The following is an 18,701-nucleotide window of genomic DNA, read 5'->3' on the forward strand; positions in this document are numbered from 1 at the left end:
AGTTACCCCACAAAATAAACCTCCCTTTTAACTACGAGGAATGGCCTTAATAATTTCACCAATATAGGATGGCTGGTGGTTTTAAATCCTAAAGTGCACACTACATCTCCTGGTTCCTTTCCTTTCAGGGAATTCTCATGTTCTGTCTTGGTCTCCCTCTCTGTCTCTGTGTGATTCTGTAAGAACTTTCTGAATAGACTCATGTCAAGTCATTGCTCTTCAGCCTGGCCAGTTGGTAGAGTGTTTTGCAAGGGTGAAGACCTAATTAGTTCAATTCTCAAAAGCCACACAAGAGAAAAAAAAGGGGGGTTGGGGGGAAAAGTCAGGTTCTGGAAAGATGGCTCAGCAGAGTAAGATGTGTGTGTGTGTGTGTGTGTGTGTGTGTGATGATGATGATGATGATATATTGTGTACCTTAATAAAATTTGCCTGAAAATCAGAGAACAGAACAGGTCACTAGATTAAACATGGAAGCCAGGCAGTGGTGGCATACACCTTTAATCCCAGTATTTGGGAAGCACACATGCCTTTAATCCCAGCACTAGGAAGGAAGTAATAAGGCTGGGTGGAGAAAGGTATATAAGGTGTGAGGAGACAGGAACTAAACCCTTTTATCCTGGGGAGCCTTTTCAGCGGGATCCCTTTTGGCTGAGGACTCAGAGACATTCAGTCAGAGGATTCATGGAGTTGACAAGGTAAGAAGTGGCTGTGACTGGGTGGTGTTAGCCCACGCCTTTAATCCCAGAACTCGGGAGGCAGAGCCAGGCGGATCTCGTGAGTTCGAGGACAGCCTGGGCTACAGAGCGAGATCCAGGACAGGAACCAAAACTACACAGAGAAACCTTGTCTCGAAAAGCCAAAAAAAAAAAAAAAAAAAAAGTGGCTTGTCCCTTTGTTTCTCTGATCTTTCAGCATTTACCCCAATATCTGGCTCTGGGTTTTGTTTGTTTGTTTTTGGTGCCAAAACCCGGGAACGAACCATGTTTGTTTGTTTTTAAAGGATTTATTTATTATGTATAGTGTTCTGCCTGCATGTGTCCCTGCAGGTCAGAAGAGGGCACCAGATCTCATTACAGATGGTTGTGAGCCACCATGTGGAAGCTGGGAATTGAACTCAGGATCTGTAAGAGCAGTCAGTTGTTCTTAACCACTAAGTCATCTCTCCAGCCCCTGAGTTTTTTTGTTTTTGTTTTTTATTATAAGACCATTTAGGATTCATGCAACGTGTGTGTGTGTGTGTGTGTGTGTGTGTGTGTGTGTGTGATTTAACTCTATATGTATGTGTATTTAACTTGGTTCAACTCTGTGTATATGTGCAATTGTAACTTGGATTCAGTTCTCATTTGAAAACATAAGAAAACAAATGTTTTAAAATAGTAACCATGTAGCTCTTCTCAATCTTGGCTGGTGACTTCATCAGGATGTAAGCCCCCACATGACTGGCAACCATCTTTACTAAGGTTAAAGAGTACATACCATATGACTTCACCAACTTAAGATGACCACATGACATAAAGCAACATTTGTAAAACTTCTTAGTCCTAATGAGCTCTCTGCTCAATTGTATCTCCTTTGCAAAAGCAAGTCTCAAATATTTTTTATTGGTATGGACTTTTGTATTTAAGGTTCTATTTGCTACAACATACTATATATGCAATTCAACTCTGGTTTACAATATACTATATCTGATGAAAAATTTAAAGTTATAAAGGTCTATTCAGATTAACAAAAGTGGATTTAAGATTTATGTCTAACTGCTTTTGTCTTTGCTAACTGTTCAACATCAAGGTGCTAGAAAATTTAGATAGCATATGCTTGATATTTGATAATCAAGATTTATAAACTCCTAAGGTCTACTCAGGTTCACAGCAATATTTGTCTAGCTTTGTTGTTGTTGTTTTCTGTTTTTCGAGATAAGGTTTCTCTGTGTAGTTTTGGTGCCTGTCCTGGATCTCACTCTGTAGCCCAGGCTAGCCTTGAACTCACAGAGATCTGCCTGGCTCTGCCTCCTGAGTTCTGGAATTAAAATCGTGTGCTACAGCCGCCCAGCTCAGCCAGTGCTCTTAACTGCTGAGCCATCTCTCCAATCCTTAGTGGTCACTCTTTTAACCCCAAATCATTTCTCAAGCATCTACTATGACACAAAGGTGTGAGTCTATTGCCTTTTCAACAATGTGGATTTCAGTAAATTATGAACAGTGGTAGCTAACATATCTAAAACATATCTCTTCTTGTAAAATGAAAAAATACTTGTAAGTTTCAAGGAATCAGCTTGAATCTACCTCTCATGGGTCAAATGAACTCCAGATAAGTACTGTCAATCAACAGCATGTTTCCCCACCTGCCTATTCCTGAGGATAGAAACTCTCCCCTTTTCTCTGGTCTTGGGACTCCCTTCCCTCAACTACCATGACCATGGGCCTAAAAGTTTCCAATGGAATTTGAGAATTTTTCCAAGGAAAAATTTCTTCCTAAACTCCTTCTGCTCCTAATATATATCTGTTCCAGCATTCTGTCAGGTCTGGGTGTTTCTTCAAGTTCTGCATCCTGGACAGCTTCAAAGCAGCTAGCCCCAGGTGGTCCAGCCTCACAGACACTGCCTGTACTTCCCTAGTCCCAAATGATCCTGCAGAGCCTGGACAGTGAGTGAAGCAGCCTAGTCTTCCAGGACTTGGCCAACATCCTAGCTTTCTTGGGTTCCCAAAAATGTCAATGCCCCCAGGACAACAGGAAACAGTCTGAAGAGCAGGGCACCCCCATTCCTGCCTCATCATCACCCCTTCCTATTTCTTCATCTTTTATAATATACAAAAGGGAGGAATGTTGGAAATCAGGCTCTCCTGCAGTCTGCCCACAGTGACTCAGCACCAGCAGCTAGCTACACCATCATAAGTTGCCAATCCTTTAAAAGGTCCCTGCCATCACAGACTGGTCTCTAGCTACCTCTCTTGTTCTTTTTCTGTTTTCTGGTCCGTCTGTCTATAGATCTGTCTCTGTCTCTCTCATGTCCCCTCTCTGAGATGGCCTTTTGCTGTCCCCACAATAAACCTCCTATGCTGCACCAAATCTGATTTGTCTTAATAAAAACCCAGAGCCAGATATTGGGGTAAATGCTGAAAGATTAGGGAAACAAAGGAAAAAGCCACAGCCACCACCACCCACCTCACCAACTCCTCAGCCAAAAGGACTGAGACCCTGTCTCCTCCTATCTTATATTCTTCTCTCTGCCCAGCCGTATCAGTTCCTGTCTCCATCTCCTAGTGCTGGAATTAAAGGCATGAGTGCCTCCCAAGTACTAGGAGCAAAGGCATGAGATCCCAAGTGCTGGGATTAAAGATGTGTGCCACTACTGCCTGGCCACTATGGTTAACTAGTGGCCGATCTTTTTTTTACCCTCTGATCTTCAGGCAAGCTTTCCTTGTTAGAGCATACACAAAATATCACCACATTTACTCTTTTTTGTATAAAATAAAAAAAAGATTATAACTAATATAAGAAAACTATATACAATAAGTACAATAACTATATATAATATATATGGGCAATAATTCCATCAATACTGTCTAGTCCATTAATAATTAACAAATTCACAGAAAATACTCCATATCTATCCTATCTTGGTGAGTCTATAATGTACTTAATTTACTTTCTATCCTAACTTGCATTATCATCTAAAACTATCTTTTGATGTCTTTCAGCCTTATATACTTTATACTTCTTTAGTGAGTTTCTTTTCTGAATTTGGTAAACAATGGAAACTAACTCCCTCAGAGACTGAAGAAGGAAATAATATTACCTAAGAAAGCAGGAAGTGCAAACAATCAACTTCCAACAAATGTGAGAAATGACAGAAACAGCTGGCTGCCTGGACAGTCACAAAAGGTTCCTCTACAATGTTGGGGCATCCATCTTCAGTCTACTGGCCAAGAATATCTGACAGACTGATCTGTGAATTAGGATTTTCTGACGGTCTGTCCTACTTTGTCATGGCAAAGCTCATCAATTCTTTCTATTGTGTCTTGCTTGTCCCATTTGGACAGCATAATGTCAGCAGTCGAGGTAAGGACAGTTTCTTGCCCAGCGAATAATTTTTGCCACAAAGAAAGTAAATTCCATATGGAGTTTCTTCAATGCCCATCATCTTCTCTGAAGTATATTGGTGCTGCCAGGGGCAGACATGTCTCATTGTCATAAAAAAAAAAAAAAAAAAACAAAAAACAAAAAACCACCGGGTGGTGGTGGCGGCAGTGCATGTCTTTAATCCCAGCACTTGGGAGGCAGAAGCAGGTGGATCTTTGTTAGTTTGAGGCCAGCCTGGGCCTCAGAGAGAGATCCAGGCAAAGGTGCAAAGCTACACAGAGAAACCCTGTCTCCAAAAACCAAAAGAAAGAAAGAAAGAAAGAGAGAGAGAGAGAGAGAGAGAGAGAGAGAGAGAGAGAGAGAGAAAGAAAGAAAATGTAACTTATTTTCATTTTTTAAAGATTTATTTATTTATTATGTATACGGTGTTCTGCCTGTATGTATGTCTGCACACCAGAAGAGGGCACCAGATCTCATTACAGATGGTTGTAAGCCACTATGCAGTTGCTGGGAACTGAACTCAGGACTTTTGGAAGAGCAGCCAGTGCAGAAGAAGGCAATGGATCCCCTGAGACTGGAGTGATAGGCAGGTGTGGCTGCCTAACATGGGTACTGGGATCCAAACTCAGGTCTTCTGGAAGAGCAGTGTGTGCTCTTAACCCTGAGGAGGAGGAGGAGGAGGAGGAGGAGGAGGAGGAGGAGGTAGATGTAACTTTGTTTCCTTTTGGTGTTGGATTGGGACACAGGAGTTGTGCCTCCTAGGCGAGCTTGCACCTCCAAGCCTCTCTCTTCCAATCCTCTTTCCTGCTCCCTCCAGAGTGGGTTAGCTGTATGTTGTATGATGTAGGCAGAGGGAAGCCACAAAAAGAGGCTAAGCCAGGCTGAGTTGACTTGGGGCCGACTTGGACGTGGGGGTGGGTGGGTGGGGACGGACTTGGACAAAGGCCCTCCCTGCATCCCTGTTGTTTGCTCTGACTGCAGGTGGTGGCCACAGCTGTGGTGATAGGGCAGCAGGGACAGCTGTCACTCTCCAGACCAGAGAAGTGGCTGTGGTGGTGGCCGCAGCACCCTCGCCCAGCACCACGTGTTAGTCCCAGAGCTGTTCAGAACAGGGCGCCGGGAAAGGGGCGACCCCGCAGACGCACCCTTCAGCACGCCTCCCCTGAGGCCACCTCTGGGCAATCCTGCGCGTCCTGCCCAGCTGCACCTCGGGCTTGCATTGCCCTCCACAACTTCATCCTGCTCAGCCCTGCACCTGATTGTGCTTTGGAGTGCTGGGCCGGCTCCACTCTTCCGAAGCGCTGCCCAGGCAGAGTGCTGCCCCGGCAAAGCACTCCAGAACAGGGCCAATCGGCTCTGTCCATCCCAAATTTCACCAGACTCACACTTGTCTTGTGACGCCTCTTCCCACCACAAGGAGAGGCAATCCGCGCTCGGACGCTCAGCTGCCGCCCCCTGTCGGCTGGAGGCGCTACTGCACTATTTGAGCAAATCCAGGCCCTTTGGTACCCAACTGGACAGTAAGTCTAAATGAAGTTTTTTTTTTGTTTTGTTTTGTTTTGTTTTGTTTTTTCGAGACAGGGTTTCTCTTGTGTAGCTTTGCGCCTTTTTCCTGGAACTCACTTGGTAGCCCAGGCTGGCCTCGAACTCACAGAGATCTGCCTGTCTCTGCCTCCCGAGTGCTGGGATTAAAGGCGTGTGCCACCACCCCCCGGCAAAAAGAAGGTTTTGTTGTTGGTGTTTTTTGTTTTGTTTTACCCAACCACTACCCAGGGCCTCAATCTGTTCCTTAGAGTCGTTTGAGGTTCCAGAGTCGAAAATCCCAAAGACAGAGTTTGAAAAGTAACGTAACATCAAATAAATTGTTCAGGGTTTGGCTCAAATTCTAAGTGTGAGGTTTGAACAAGAAACTACCAGAGCCTGCAGTGACTTTCCAGAGGACTCCAAACCCTCGGTCTCTGCACGGCTGTTCCTTGGGACTCTCGAAGGGCTTGGAGCAGGTTTGAGTCCTGGGAGATGCGTGGGGACATCTGTGGAATCCTTACATCCTGTGCCGCTGGTGATCCAGGAGACTCCTGAAGCCTAGCTGGTCAGTTCTTTTCTTTTGGATTTTCTGGACGCTGGTAGAGGCGGATGATGCCTTCATCATGCAGCCGCTTCCAGACCGCTCTCTCTAACTTGAAGTCATGGTTTATGTAAAAGATCAACCGTTTCCACGATTTATCATAGTAATGATCAGAAAAACGCTCGTGGCCCTGGGTGATGAAGCCATAGGCGCTGACCTGCAGAAAGGTTGGGAGGGCTGAGACTGCACTGGCAGTCTCCTGGGGCCTCCCTCATTCCTCTATCTTAGCTCTGTCCCTAGGGGTCTGGATGCAGGTTCCTTGGGTGCTCGTGCATGCTTATGCCCACTCCCTGTTCCCATCAGAGGTATGCAGCCAACCCTGGGCCATGCTCTGCAACCTTACCTTGTCACAGAGATGAAGGGCTGTAAGGAGCAGGAGGGCTCCCGTGGTGGGACGGTATATTCTCCAGCGGGCAGTGTCCAGGGTCTTTGACCTCAGAAACCTGTTGAGAATATCCAGATCCCCAGCTGTCAGGAGACAGCAAGGATGAGAGAGACCACAGCTCCTCCCTGGGCTTTCTGCCCTCACCTGTTCTTCATGTAACGGATAAAGTCTGGATGGAGCAACAAGTATCTGTCCATGTCCAAGGCATCCTGGAAAGCGACCTGGGGCCTGTGCCTGTAGTCAGGGATGGATCACTCGGGACCTGTTCTCTTACCCAGCCTGTTGGAGGCCAAGCCAGGGTCATGGTGTGACCACTATCCCATCTCCAGGTGGCACAGAGGCAGCCCCCCCTTCTCACGCTTTTGAAATCAGCCACTCACTTCTTAGTCTGGCCTGGACTTTGGGGGCAGGAAGGGAAGTGGTACCTGAACCAGGAAAGTTTGGTTTTTGCCAGGGTCTGATTCAAAAACATCGCTTCTAGCCATTCATAATCCCGGGTGCCTTCCAGGAAGTGTAGATACCGTACATCCTGAAGACCAAGGACAGTAAGTGGTTCAGGAGTACTGTCTTGAGGACCGGGGCCGGGGGAGTGCCCGACTCTGATTCCAGACTGTACACTGGCTCTCCCATGGCCCGAGTGGCTGTTCTTACTGCTCTTGCCCTCATAGGAACGGAGCTTGTGATGACCCAGACTCATCTCTCTCCTCTGTGACTCCCTTGTCCTGAGGCTGTGTGCCCATGCCCATTCCTGTCTTCTCACCTTCCCCAGAGGCACATGCTGGAAACCTCGACGACCCAGTATGAGGATTGACTGGACCAGGGAGAAGGCAGTGAAGCCGTAGAAGGATGTCCGGGTCCCCACATCCTGTTCATATCCTTTAATAACAGCTCCACTCAACCTATAGAGGAAGATCAAGCTAGAGGGTCTGAATGGAGGAGAGAAATTTGTGGAGGTGGGAGAGCAAGGATCGAGCAGGGAAGGCAGGAGTTGTCGACACACTCCATTTTCTAGTAAAGACATTGGGGACACTTGTCAGGTCCCCATAATAGTCCCTATCTGCAGACAAGGGGCTGGAGATGGAGAACATACCGGAAAACATAGTCATGGCCGTCAATCTCCTGGCCCACGTGTGAATCATTCAGGATGCCCCCATTGCCCACCACAGCACAGGTGATGCAGCTAGAGTTCCCTGAGGGGAGGCTGGCAAGGAGCAGCTGCTGCTGAGGTACCGGAGGGAAGCGGGTCACCACCTTCTCTACCACTGGAACACAGCAGGGCTCCGTTCAGAGGCCTGGAAGGAGGCAGACCCCAGACAGGAAGCCGGCTGCCCTCCGCCCTGAAGTAAGGACTCACAGGACTGGTTGAGCTCCATGAAGCCAAAGGGCGGTGCAAAGTGCTCTAGACGGTCCCACTCGCTCCGGGTGAAGTGTCCAGAGTCCAGGAAGAGAGTGAGGTTGGGCAGAAAGATATTCTGTAGCCACGGTGACTTGGAGGCCCTGATCTTCAAAGAGTCGGGGCAGGTCTATGTGCGGGAGGCCATGTCAGGCAAGGGAGCGGTCCAGGAAGGCCATTAGCCAGGGCTGGGCTGGGGGTTGCAGTTTGAAAGCTCCTGTCCCTGCTCCCTCTTTCACGCTGGACCCCATGTCTGGCTGCCCAACTCTTCATGTCTGGGCCCACCTTAGTCCCAGAAAACGGGTCCCCTCAGCTCCTAGGCAGTTAGTTACACCTTTGCAAGTCCGAAGGCCACACGTGGTACGTCCACGGTACCATTGGGACTATGATCCTGTTCTGTGTATATACACACCAACAGGTGTTCAAAATTAGCCTCCTGGGCAGGGGTGGGAAAGATCAGGGAGGTGGCATGGGGTTGAACACGTGCAGTTTTTCCTGAGCCCGGAAGAGAGCAAAGGTTCTAGACTAGGCTTTCCAGGGGTGGCAGTGATCCTGGGAGGGCAGCAGCTGGGCATGGACATCCTCTTGTCCATCAGTCCCACAACCATAGAATAAGGATTTATGCCCCACACCCCAGAACTGGCCACACTCTGTCCCCCGCAGATTGCTGGTCTGCCCCAGGATTTCTTCAAGGGTGTCCAGGCAAACCCCTTCCCACCCACACCTTCCTGAGCTGTCCAGACCTTGATTCTGGACCTGCCTTCTGCTCCCTGATCTTGGCTGTCATAGGAAGGAAGGAGGGGCCAACAGCAGCACTGGGCGGAGCATAGGGGGGTGGGTGGTGGTGGTGGTGGTGGTGGTGGTGGTGGTGGTGTCAAGGCCTGGAGGAAGGGGCTGCTGGGGGTGAGGGTGGGGGTGGGGGTGGAAGTTGAGGAAGTGGGGAGGTCCCAACTCACCGTCTGCAGGCCCCCCACATCCAAGCTGTATTCTTCCTCAAAATCCCACCGAGGCTCAGACTTGAAGTTGGAGGCCTTCAGCCTTTGGCCTCTTTGTGTGGTGCGGTGGGGGAAAGAGGCAGGGGATGGGTTGGCCGGGGCCTCCTTGTCCTTGGCAGGAACAGCTCCTGTGGCTATCAGTTTCTTTTTCAGCCTTGTAAACAGTGCTCCTGTGGCTGTCAATATTTTACCCCGACTTTCTGGAACAAGTGTCTTTGCGGCAGGCTCTGTCACGCTCTGACGTTTCCCCAGTGCTGTCCGTGTGGTTGTTTCCTTCCTCTTCTCCTCCCTGTCTGCTCTGGCTGCCTCACTGTCCTGATTCTGCAGGCTCAGCTCCTCTGTCCTGACAGAGGTCTTCTCCTTGTCTCGAACTCTCGGTGGCAGCTCCATGATGGGTCTGTGGAGTATGGCCTTTTGTAGCATCTCCTGAGGATTTTCTTTATTCTTCTCTATAAACTGATACCTGAGCACAGATAACTGTTGTTGAAGGTTGGATATTATACAAACAGGCCAGAACCATCACTGGCGGGCAAGGAGGCAGCTCAGTGCGTAAGGGTGCTTACGGTGTGAGCGTGAGCCATCACTGGTGTGCTTATGGTGTGAGCGTGAGCCATCACTGGTGTGCTTATGGTGTGAGCGTGAGCCATCACTGGTGTGCTTATGGTGTGAGCGTGAGCCATCACTGGTGTGCTTATGGTGTGAGCGTGAGCCATCACTGGTGTGCTTACGGTGTGAGCATGAGCACCTGAGTTTGCTTCCTCAGCACCCACGTTAAAAAAAAAAATCCGCTGGGTGGTGGTGGCACACGCCTTTAATCCCAGCACTTGGGAGGCAGAGGCAGGTGGATCTCTGTGAGTTTGAGGCCAGCCTGGTCTACAGGGTGAGTTCCAGGAAAGGCACAAAGCTACACAGAGAAACCCTGCCTTGAAAAACCAAAAAAGAAAAGAAAAGAAAAAAATCCAGCATAAATCCAGCCATGCATGTACCTGCAACCCCAGCACTGTCCTCCTTTATTACTCTCTGTTTCCTGAGGCAGAGTTTTTCACTGAACCTGATGCCCACTAACTCAGCTAAATAGGGTGGCGGACCAAACCCCAAGAATCCTCTAGGATTACAGGCCAGTGCCCATGGGTGCTGAGATCTGAACTCAGATCCTCACGCTTGTTTGGTAACCACCTTGCCATCTGAGCCATCTCCCCAGCCCCTGTTTTTCTACTTTTATGTAAGTCTGTTGAAAGCCGCCTGTGATGGTGTAAGTGAGAATGGCCCCCATATGCTCTTGTGTTTGAATGCTGGGTTCCCAGTTAGTGGAACTGTTTGGGAAGGACTAGGAGGTGTGGCCTTGTTGGAGCAGGTATGTTACTGGGGGTGGGATTAGAAGTTTCAAGATCCCAAGCTGGGCTGGAGAGGTGGTTCAGTGGTTAAGAGCACTGGTTACTCTTCCAAAGGTCCTGAGTTGAATTCCCAGGAACCACATGGTGGCTCATAAGCATCTATCATGAGATCTGGTGCCCTCTTCTGGCCTGCAGTCATACATGCTGTATCATGCTATATACTTAATAAATAAATAAATCTCAAGAGCCGAGCCAGGCCCAGTGTCTCTGTCTGTCTGCCGAGCGCTCTCATCACCACACCTGCCTGCCTGCCGCCATGCTCACTGCCGTGATGATGATGGACTAAGCCTCTGAAGCTGTAAGCAAGCCCCAATTAAATGTCTTCATTTATCAGTTGCCTTGGTCTCTTCGCAGCAACAGAGCAGTAACTAAGATAGCCTCCTTCCATTATGCAGCTGGTATCAGGTGCCCTGGTATTCCCAACCCATTTCCTGTTTCCCTGACTAAACTTCTAAACAACTGTGTTATATGGTGGGGATCCCTGGGAGTATAGGGAAGAGATCCGCTCTCTACCTACTCTGGCCATTACCCAGGTGGATTCCCATGTTCTCATTTGCCCCTTCCATCAAGGCCTCCAGTTCATCTTGGGTAGATGTGTCTCAAGCCCTGTCTGCTCCTACCATTCTTTTTCTCAGCTGTATGCAAGAGACTTACTGAGGCTGTGTGAAGGAAAAAAGAAAGAGCATGAAATGGACAGACCCACAGATCTGAAAGTCTGAGCACCTCCCCGCCCCTGCTCATGTGATTGGAGGGAGGATTCTTAGTCTTCTGACTCCTGGTTCTCCTCATCTGTACGGTGGACCACCGCTCTTGCCATCTGAGGAAAGCCTCCTGGCATTATCCACCAACAGTGTGCAGGGCATCGGGTACAAACTGCAAACGCAGGGCTGGCAAGAGACCCAGCAGGTGAAGTACTGACTGTCAAGACTGTGGATCTGACTTGGATCTCCAGGACGCACATGGTGGAAGGAGAGACCCAACCCCCAAGCTGTCTTCTGACCTCCACACACCTGCCATTATGTGTGCCCCTCCTCCCAAAATAAAGAAGGAAAATTGCCAAGAGTGATGGGGCACACCTTTAATCCCAACACTTGGGAGGCAGAGGCAGCTAGATGCCTGTGAGTTCCAGGCTAGCCTGGTCTATACAGTGAGCCCCAGGATATACAAGGCAATGTAGAAAAGTCGTGTCTCTGAATAAATACATAAAAGTCAGATAGCTAGCTCAGCAGCTAAGAGAGCGGGCTGCCCTTGCAGAGCGCCTGCACTCAGTCCTTCCAGCGCTCACATGGCAGCTCACAACCGCCTGTAACAGTTCCGGGGCATCCAACACCTTCTTCTGGCTTCCGCACGTACCAGGCACACACATGGTACACTTAGATACATGCAGGCAAAACAGTCATACACATGAAAAAATTTAAATAGCCAGGCAGTGGTGGCGCACGCCTTTAACCCCAGCATCTGGGAGGCAGAGGCATGTGGATCTCTGTGAGTTTGAGGCCAGCCTGGGCTACAGAGCGAGTTCCAGGACAGCCAGGAATACACAGAGAAACTATCTATCTATCTATCTATCTATCTATCTATATGTAAAAAATAAAATAAATGTAATAAATTAAAATGAATATTTAACAAGTATTGGTTCCTTCCCTCTCACACTCCTGCTGTTTTATTTGAGACAGGTAGTCGTACAACCCAGGCTGGCTTCTAGCTCACTACGTAGCAGAGAATTCCTTCAATTCCTCACTCTCCCGCCTCCATCTCTCAAGTGCTGGAATTGCAGGCCACGCCACTAGGTCCAGCCGGGAAATGGACTTGAACGAAAGCATTTGAATTACGTACAGAAGAGCAGTCAATTTGAAAGCATCGATAATTCACTCAGTCACCGGTGATGCATTGGTGGCTCACTAAGGGAAGAAATCAAAACACTGGGCGATGTCATTTAACCAAGACTTGAGTTCTTTATTTCACTGTCCCTGTGTCCATCTGTGCCTGCCTGAAGGCTGTCTTCTGAATCTGTCCCTGGTTCTGAGTCTGTCAGTGAGTGACTGCATGTGTCTGTCCCTGACAAAGGGCTTTGCTGTCTATTGAACGGCACAGGAAGCGTCACACAGGGAAGGAATGGGACACTCTATAGGAGTTTTACAAGGGATTAAGTCATTGGCTCCAACAGACCCAGCTTCCAGTATGACAGATAACATTGTTTATCAAACGATATCCAAATGTTCTGTTCAACATTTTATAAGATTGCTTCCAACGTCTATTTTTATTGCTTTCAGGAAATGATATGCATGCATTGTTCTCTGGGTCAGGGACACCAAGGAGTACATAATTTAGGGTTGTAGCTATTCACTAGCTCTGGTTGTAAAAGTTGGTTATATGGGAAATTCAAGGCAAGTAAGCTTGTTATGCTGTTAATACTTGTTATGCTGTTATATAAAAGGCAGGTTAAACAGGCTGATTACACAGTAGAACAGACAGTCTTAAGACTTTTGTGATCTCAAGGTGTACAATTAACTCTGGTTCTGGGAAAAGTTCCAGTCTCTTAGATCTAAGAGACATTTTTGTAGTATTGCCACAGAGGACATAAGAATAAAGATGTCACTCAATCGCTGTTCATTAAATGTCTGTTCTGTGCAGGGTACGCTGATGCACATACATACATAGACTGCAGATTTGAGTAAGGTCAGACATCGGGACTGGACACTTGGAGATCATTGCTGTTAGAGGCAGAAGGCAAGGTGGATCCTCCTGCTCTGAAGAAATGCAGCCTGTGAAGTGGGTGACCACCTCTGCTAATCTATCTTCCCAGCCTGCCTTCCCCGGTGAGGGCCAGCTTTTTGGTTACATTGTATCTCCTGTCTTCCTTGGAGAACACACACACACACACACACACACACACACACACACACACACACACACACACTGGCCTTACATAGAAAATGTGTGTGTGTGTGTGTGTGTGTGTGTGTGTGTGTGTGTGTGTGTGTGTGTGCTTTCTATTTTTGAGACAGGGTTTCTTTGTGTAGTGTAGTCTTGGCCATCCTGGAACTCTCTCTGTAGACCCAGTCTGGCCTCTACCTCATAGATTCGCCTGCCTCTGCCTCCTGAGTGCTGAAATAAAGGCGTGCAACATCACCACCAGGCTATTTTTATTTTTAAATGATGTTATGTCTATGTATGGGTATGTGCATGAGAATTCAGGCACCCACAGAGCTCAGTGTGAGTGGTAGAAATCAAACCCAGATCCTTTGCAAGATCAGTACTCACGCTTAACTGATGAGTCTCTCTAGCACGCATATTTATACAGATACAGACATGTGTATGTATTTACATACACACACATATATACACACACATTAAAAAATTAAGACAGTTTTCATGCATTCCAGACTGACCTCAAAATCACTGTGTAGCCAAGGATGACTTTGAACTTCTGATCAATCTGCCTCTACCTCGCAAATGCTGGAGTCACAGGCGTACACCACGCTGCCCAGTTTGAGCAGTGCTGGGGTCAGACTCATGGCTTTAGCATGCTAGGCAAGCACCCTACCAGCTGAGCTACACCCCCAACCAAAGGGAGTGGGTGTGCTCCACACTGAACAGCTCGTGTGGAGAGATAAAGAGCCCCTCTTTGGAATCTGTCTAGAGGCAAGGGTGGCTCTGAGAGATGTTCTGTCCGTAGATGCTCTAGTTACTTGGTGACATGTTTAAATTTTATAGGAAGCCGAGGCAAAGAGGGACAAAAATTATGTAATCTAGTTTCACTTAATTCTCTACAATTAAATATACCTATAATGACTAGGTGTATCTATGTGGGTATATATATATAGGTGTTCTCTTATTCCCCTGCACAGAGTTCAGTGAAGGTTTGAGAAGTCTTTAGATGCTGGTTGCTCTGTATGCTCAGACTCCAGGGGGCCTGACCTTGTACAGGGGCCAGGTGGGCTTGAAGAGAGCATGTTTATAAAGCCTCTAATTCAGAGAGACAGAGCACAGTGCTTATAGACAATCCCCAGGCAAAAAGCAATTTAATTACATAATTCTGATCTATATGAGAGATAAAGATACAAGACACTGCACTCAATTAAGAGCAGGGGAGATGGTAACATGCTTGCTGCTTAAGCATGAAGACCCGGGTTCAATCCCCAGCACCTCCACAGAGCTTGTTGTCTTGAGGGGCAGAGACTAGAGGGTTGCTGGTCGCACTGGTGCCCTCATTGCTTAACCAAGGGCCTTCTCCCTTGAGACACACACACACTGACTGGCCTGATACAGAAAATGCTCACTGGCTATGCAGTGGAACCCAGCTGGCAAGCTCAAGGTTCAGGAGAGACCCTACCTCAAAAAAGGAAGGAAGACATCTGATGTCCACCTCTGGTCTCTACACCCACACCACAGGATAGAGCAGTTCTGTTCTCTTCCCAGTGTACTACACAATGGACAGCTGACTGACATTCAGCCTTCAGAAGTCTCTAGACCAGAAATGGGCACCAGTCTGTTTACCATACCCGTTAATGCGGGAGCCTGTGCCTTTGGCTGGGTGCAGGGGCCTGGAGGGACTCTCCTGCAGCCCACTCCTACTAGAAGCTTCTCTCTAGCAACCTTGGAGTCCTCCAACCCCCTCCACAAAGGGCTCGGCATAGCCGCACACGCCTCTAATCCCGGCACTCGGGAGCCAGAGGCAGGCAGATCTGAGTCTGAGGGTAGCCTGGTCTACACGCAAGTTCCAGGACAGTCAGGGCTACATAGAGAGAGAGACTTTGTCTCAAACAAACAGATACAAACACATCTTCATAGCGCAAACAAAAATCAGTTTCTTCTAAATGAACTCTTGAAGTGAACAGAAGTATGGAGGCATTCGCAGGAGACTTAGAAGATGTTTTGCATTTTTGGGAGGAGTGCTGAACCAACCTTCCCCCAAATCACAATCTAATGACCACAAAGGAAAGATGGATAAATCTTATCCAGGTAAAATGTGTTCCTAAACCAACAGGGTGGATCACACCTGCAGTCTCAGCACTTGGGAGGTAGAGGCAGGAGGATAGGAAGTTCAAAGTCATCCCCAGCTACATAACCTGCAGGCGTCAAACTCAGGTTACAGGATGAAAATGCCTGGGTTTGAGCCAGCTCTGTGACAGACAGAGCAGTGTAATGCTGACTCACCTTAGCTGTCTGTCTGTCTTCCTCACAATGAGGAGTGAGAAACTGGAAACGTTTAGAGGAGGGCCTGGCGCAGATCTACACTGCAGAAGGGTCAGCTCCGACAATGTGAGCGCTGGGCACACACCCGAATACTAGGGAGTAACAGAGTCGGGGAGACCCTCACTTCCTGATTCACTTCTCTGTACTTAAAAACAGAAACAAAAACAAAACAAAAAACTGGGTCTGCTGTAGCTCAGGCTGGACCACTAACTTTCTATGTAGCTGAACTTGAACTCCTGATCCTCCAGCCTCTGCCTCCCCAGTGCTAGGTTTTGCCATCATCCTAGTTTGATCCAGGGAATCAGGATCATGCTTTGCTCATGCTGGGCAAGCAATTCACCCAGCAAAGCCACATACCGAGCTTCTGGGTACCCTTTCCCCTGTCTCTGTGAGAGAATGAATGTACTGTTTTCAAATGTTGAGCTGTAAACACCAAAAAAGCTTTTCCATTGAGTCTGGAAAGAGGGTCTCACTGTGGAAGTCTTGCTAAATGTTCTAGAAGTTCCTGTGGAGGATTCATTAGGGGCGCAGATTTGATGTTCATCCCCACCCCCACCAATGGGAGGTCTTAAATTCTACTGACTCACTCTTCAGGGTGAGACTGCCTCTGAGACACAGAAAATACACAGGCTAAGTCTTTGCTTCAGGTCAAGGAGAGTGGCATGTAAGAGCAAGCCCTTCCTCAGCTGTCCTATTACTCACTAGCCCTTGGGGGCAACTTGCCTTGTGTCGTGTCTGCCCTCTGGAGACTCAGTCCATGAGTCCCCAACTCCTGCACAAGCCTCCTGGGATTCCGGGCACCCGGGTCACCACCACCTCCATCTGCATCTCTTCTGAATTCTGATACCCGCCTTCCTTCCAGGGGTACTTGATCGGACTCCTGACCTTAACACCCCATGTGGACCCCAGGTAGCTTAGAGTTCCCCAGGCCTCCCCACTGGGTAGTCTTTCTGGAATCACAGGATTGGCTCCTTCTTACCTGGAAGGCTTTGTGCTAGGCTCCTTCATGAAGGAGGGCAGGATGAAGAGCAGAGCCAACACAGCCAAAAGCAGGACACCTGGACTCCAGGGAGGCAGTCTCCAAAAACAGGTCTTCATGGTGGTTGACTGGTTGCTAGAAGCATGTGTGCTGAGAACAAGTCCCTTGAGGCTATGTACAGGTCACACAGCCTCCTCATTCAGGTATTCGGGCCAGGGACTGCTGGCCTTCAGCCTTTTATCTAGCCACTTGGGGGAGCAGAGGAGGGAAAGGAAGGGTGGAGTATTGCTTTAAGTTGGCATGGACCGAAGGAAGAGAAACTCCTTCTGTTCAAACAAGTTCTTTTTTTCTTTTTAGTCTCTGAAGCCAAATTCTGGAGAATTATATGAGACCACATATCTATCATAAACAGCCTCGCTTTTACCTGGTCACCTCCTCTGCCAGCCTCATCCATCAATGAGAGAAGCAGCGGTCTCCACCACACTCAGGTGCTCATCCACACTCGGGTGCTCACGGCAGGGACCCCACACAGTCACCATTGCGGGCCAACTTTCTGAGCTCCTCTGAAATTGTGAGTGGAGATGCGGGAGCAAGTAACACGTCTGAGACTCGTATCCAGGGACCACAGAAGGCCTCACAGAAAAGGTGCTTCCAGTGGGTCTGGGGTGCAGGCTCGATGGGTCACAGCACAGGCTGCTCTCGCAGAGGATCCAGATTCAGTTCTCAGAACCCACACGGCAGCCCACAGCCATCTGTAACTCCAGCTCCAGGAGATCTGCTGCCCCCTTCTGACTCCCATGGGCTCCTGCACACTTGTGCACAGACATACTCTCAGGTGCAGATTTCCAGAAAACATGGAAGTATTGTGGATTCTTACTTCTAGGATGCTGGACTGTACGAGCACTCAGGATGCCGAAGTCACGTGGAAGGTGGGGTTCTGAAGGTCTCAGGGCCTGGGTTCATTGCTCACATTGTCTCACTGCTCCGGTTTCTGCCCAAAAGCCCTTGGCCCTCATCCACATCACACACCAGCGAGTGCCTCACCCACCCTCTTAGGGACAAGAGAGGAGCTAGCTAGCAGGCTCCTAAGAAGCCGGGGCTTGTAAGACAGCTAGCTAATGGGTTTAAATCCCACAGTGCACGCTGCAGGTCCTGGCACCAGAACAGGGGGAGCCCTCCCTTTCAGGGAAGTCTCCCTCTGTCTGGTCTCACTGCCTTTCTGTCTGTCTGTCTGTTGTCTGTCTGTCTGTCTGTTGTCTGTGTGAGTCTATAAGCACTTTCTGAATAGGCTCGTGTCAAGTCCTTGCTCTTGGAGCTGAGGTGAGGGCCCAGTTGATCAAGTGTTGTTTTGCAAGGGTAAAAATCTAATTAGTTCAATCCTCAAAAGCCACATGAAAGAAAAAAAAAAAAAGTGTGTGGTGGGGGACCAGGTGCTGGCTGTTCGACCCTGGTGGCCTGACTTTGATCTGGAGAATTCACAGACAGGTGGAGCAAGACCCAACTCAAAAGCTGTCCTCTGACATGAGTACCCCACCTCCAATAATAATCGTGGAGTAAAATCAAAAGAAAGCAGGGTGTGAGTCAGGCAGATCTCTGGGTCCACAGGCCAGTGTAGGCTACTCGGTGGTGTGACACCAAAATGGGGACAGTCTGCCTGGCACTTAGTTAAGGGGAGACCAAAACAGGAAAAATCGACCTTGCAAGTTAAGGGTTCTGTTCGCAGTTAAGAATAGGTTCCTGTTTGTCCCGTGTTAAGCCCTTGCAAGGTAAGGTTTCTATTTGTAATTGAGAAGTTCCCGTTTGTCCTCAGTTAAATCCTAAACAAACAAACAAAAAGTTAGTTCTTGTTTGTCCTGTATTAAGCTCTTGCAAGGCAAGGTTTCTATTTGTAATTAAGAATACATTTGCCAGGTGGTGGTGGCGCATGCCTTTCTAGATCTCTGTAAGTTCGAGGCCAGCCTGGTCTACAGAGTGAGTTCCAGGACAGGCTCCAAGAGCTACACAGAGGAAACCCTGTCTCAGAACCCCCCCCACCCCCCCACACACAAAGAATAAGTTCCTGTTTCTTAGATCTAATGTAAACTTGTTGCAACCTCATCCACCCCATCCACATCCTTACCCTTGTTCCTCCCCTTCCGGTGTCTCTTTCTA

The 18,701-nt window shown here is 48.4% G+C and overlaps 1 protein-coding gene across 1 annotated transcript; it reads right to left on the reverse strand.

The window, feature by feature from the left end:
- Positions 1 to 5,787: 5,787 nt before the first annotated feature.
- On the reverse strand, positions 5,788 to 13,890 carry LOC114707079 (alpha-N-acetylgalactosaminide alpha-2,6-sialyltransferase 1-like). The gene is made up of 10 exons (XM_037201197.1): positions 13,822 to 13,890; positions 9,542 to 9,668; positions 8,940 to 9,475; positions 7,945 to 8,113; positions 7,681 to 7,852; positions 7,351 to 7,489; positions 7,016 to 7,119; positions 6,735 to 6,824; positions 6,549 to 6,648; positions 5,788 to 6,362 (listed from the first exon to the last, which is right to left on the reverse strand). Exons 1-10 carry the CDS (start codon positions 13,888 to 13,890, stop codon positions 6,171 to 6,173), a joined length of 1,698 nt encoding a protein of 565 aa, XP_037057092.1. The 3' UTR covers positions 5,788 to 6,170.
- Between the last annotated feature and the right edge of the window lie 4,811 nt (positions 13,891 to 18,701).

Source organism: Peromyscus leucopus, chromosome 8b, assembly GCF_004664715.2.
Source record: "Peromyscus leucopus breed LL Stock chromosome 8b, UCI_PerLeu_2.1, whole genome shotgun sequence".
In the NCBI taxonomy this organism is placed as follows: domain Eukaryota; kingdom Metazoa; phylum Chordata; class Mammalia; order Rodentia; family Cricetidae; genus Peromyscus; species Peromyscus leucopus.

Excerpts from the sequence above, each read along its gene's own strand:
- LOC114707079 (XM_037201197.1), bottom strand. The coding sequence starts at position 13,890 with ATGAGTCTGACCCCAGCACTGCTCAAACTGGGCAGCGTGGTGTACGCC. Across the intron at positions 7,120-7,350 it reads AGCATGTGCCTCTGGGGAAG|GATGTACGGTATCTACACTT; the intron begins GTGAGAAGACAG and ends CTTGGTCTTCAG. Across the intron at positions 6,649-6,734 it reads ATCCGTTACATGAAGAACAG|GTTTCTGAGGTCAAAGACCC; the intron begins GTGAGGGCAGAA and ends TATTCTCAACAG.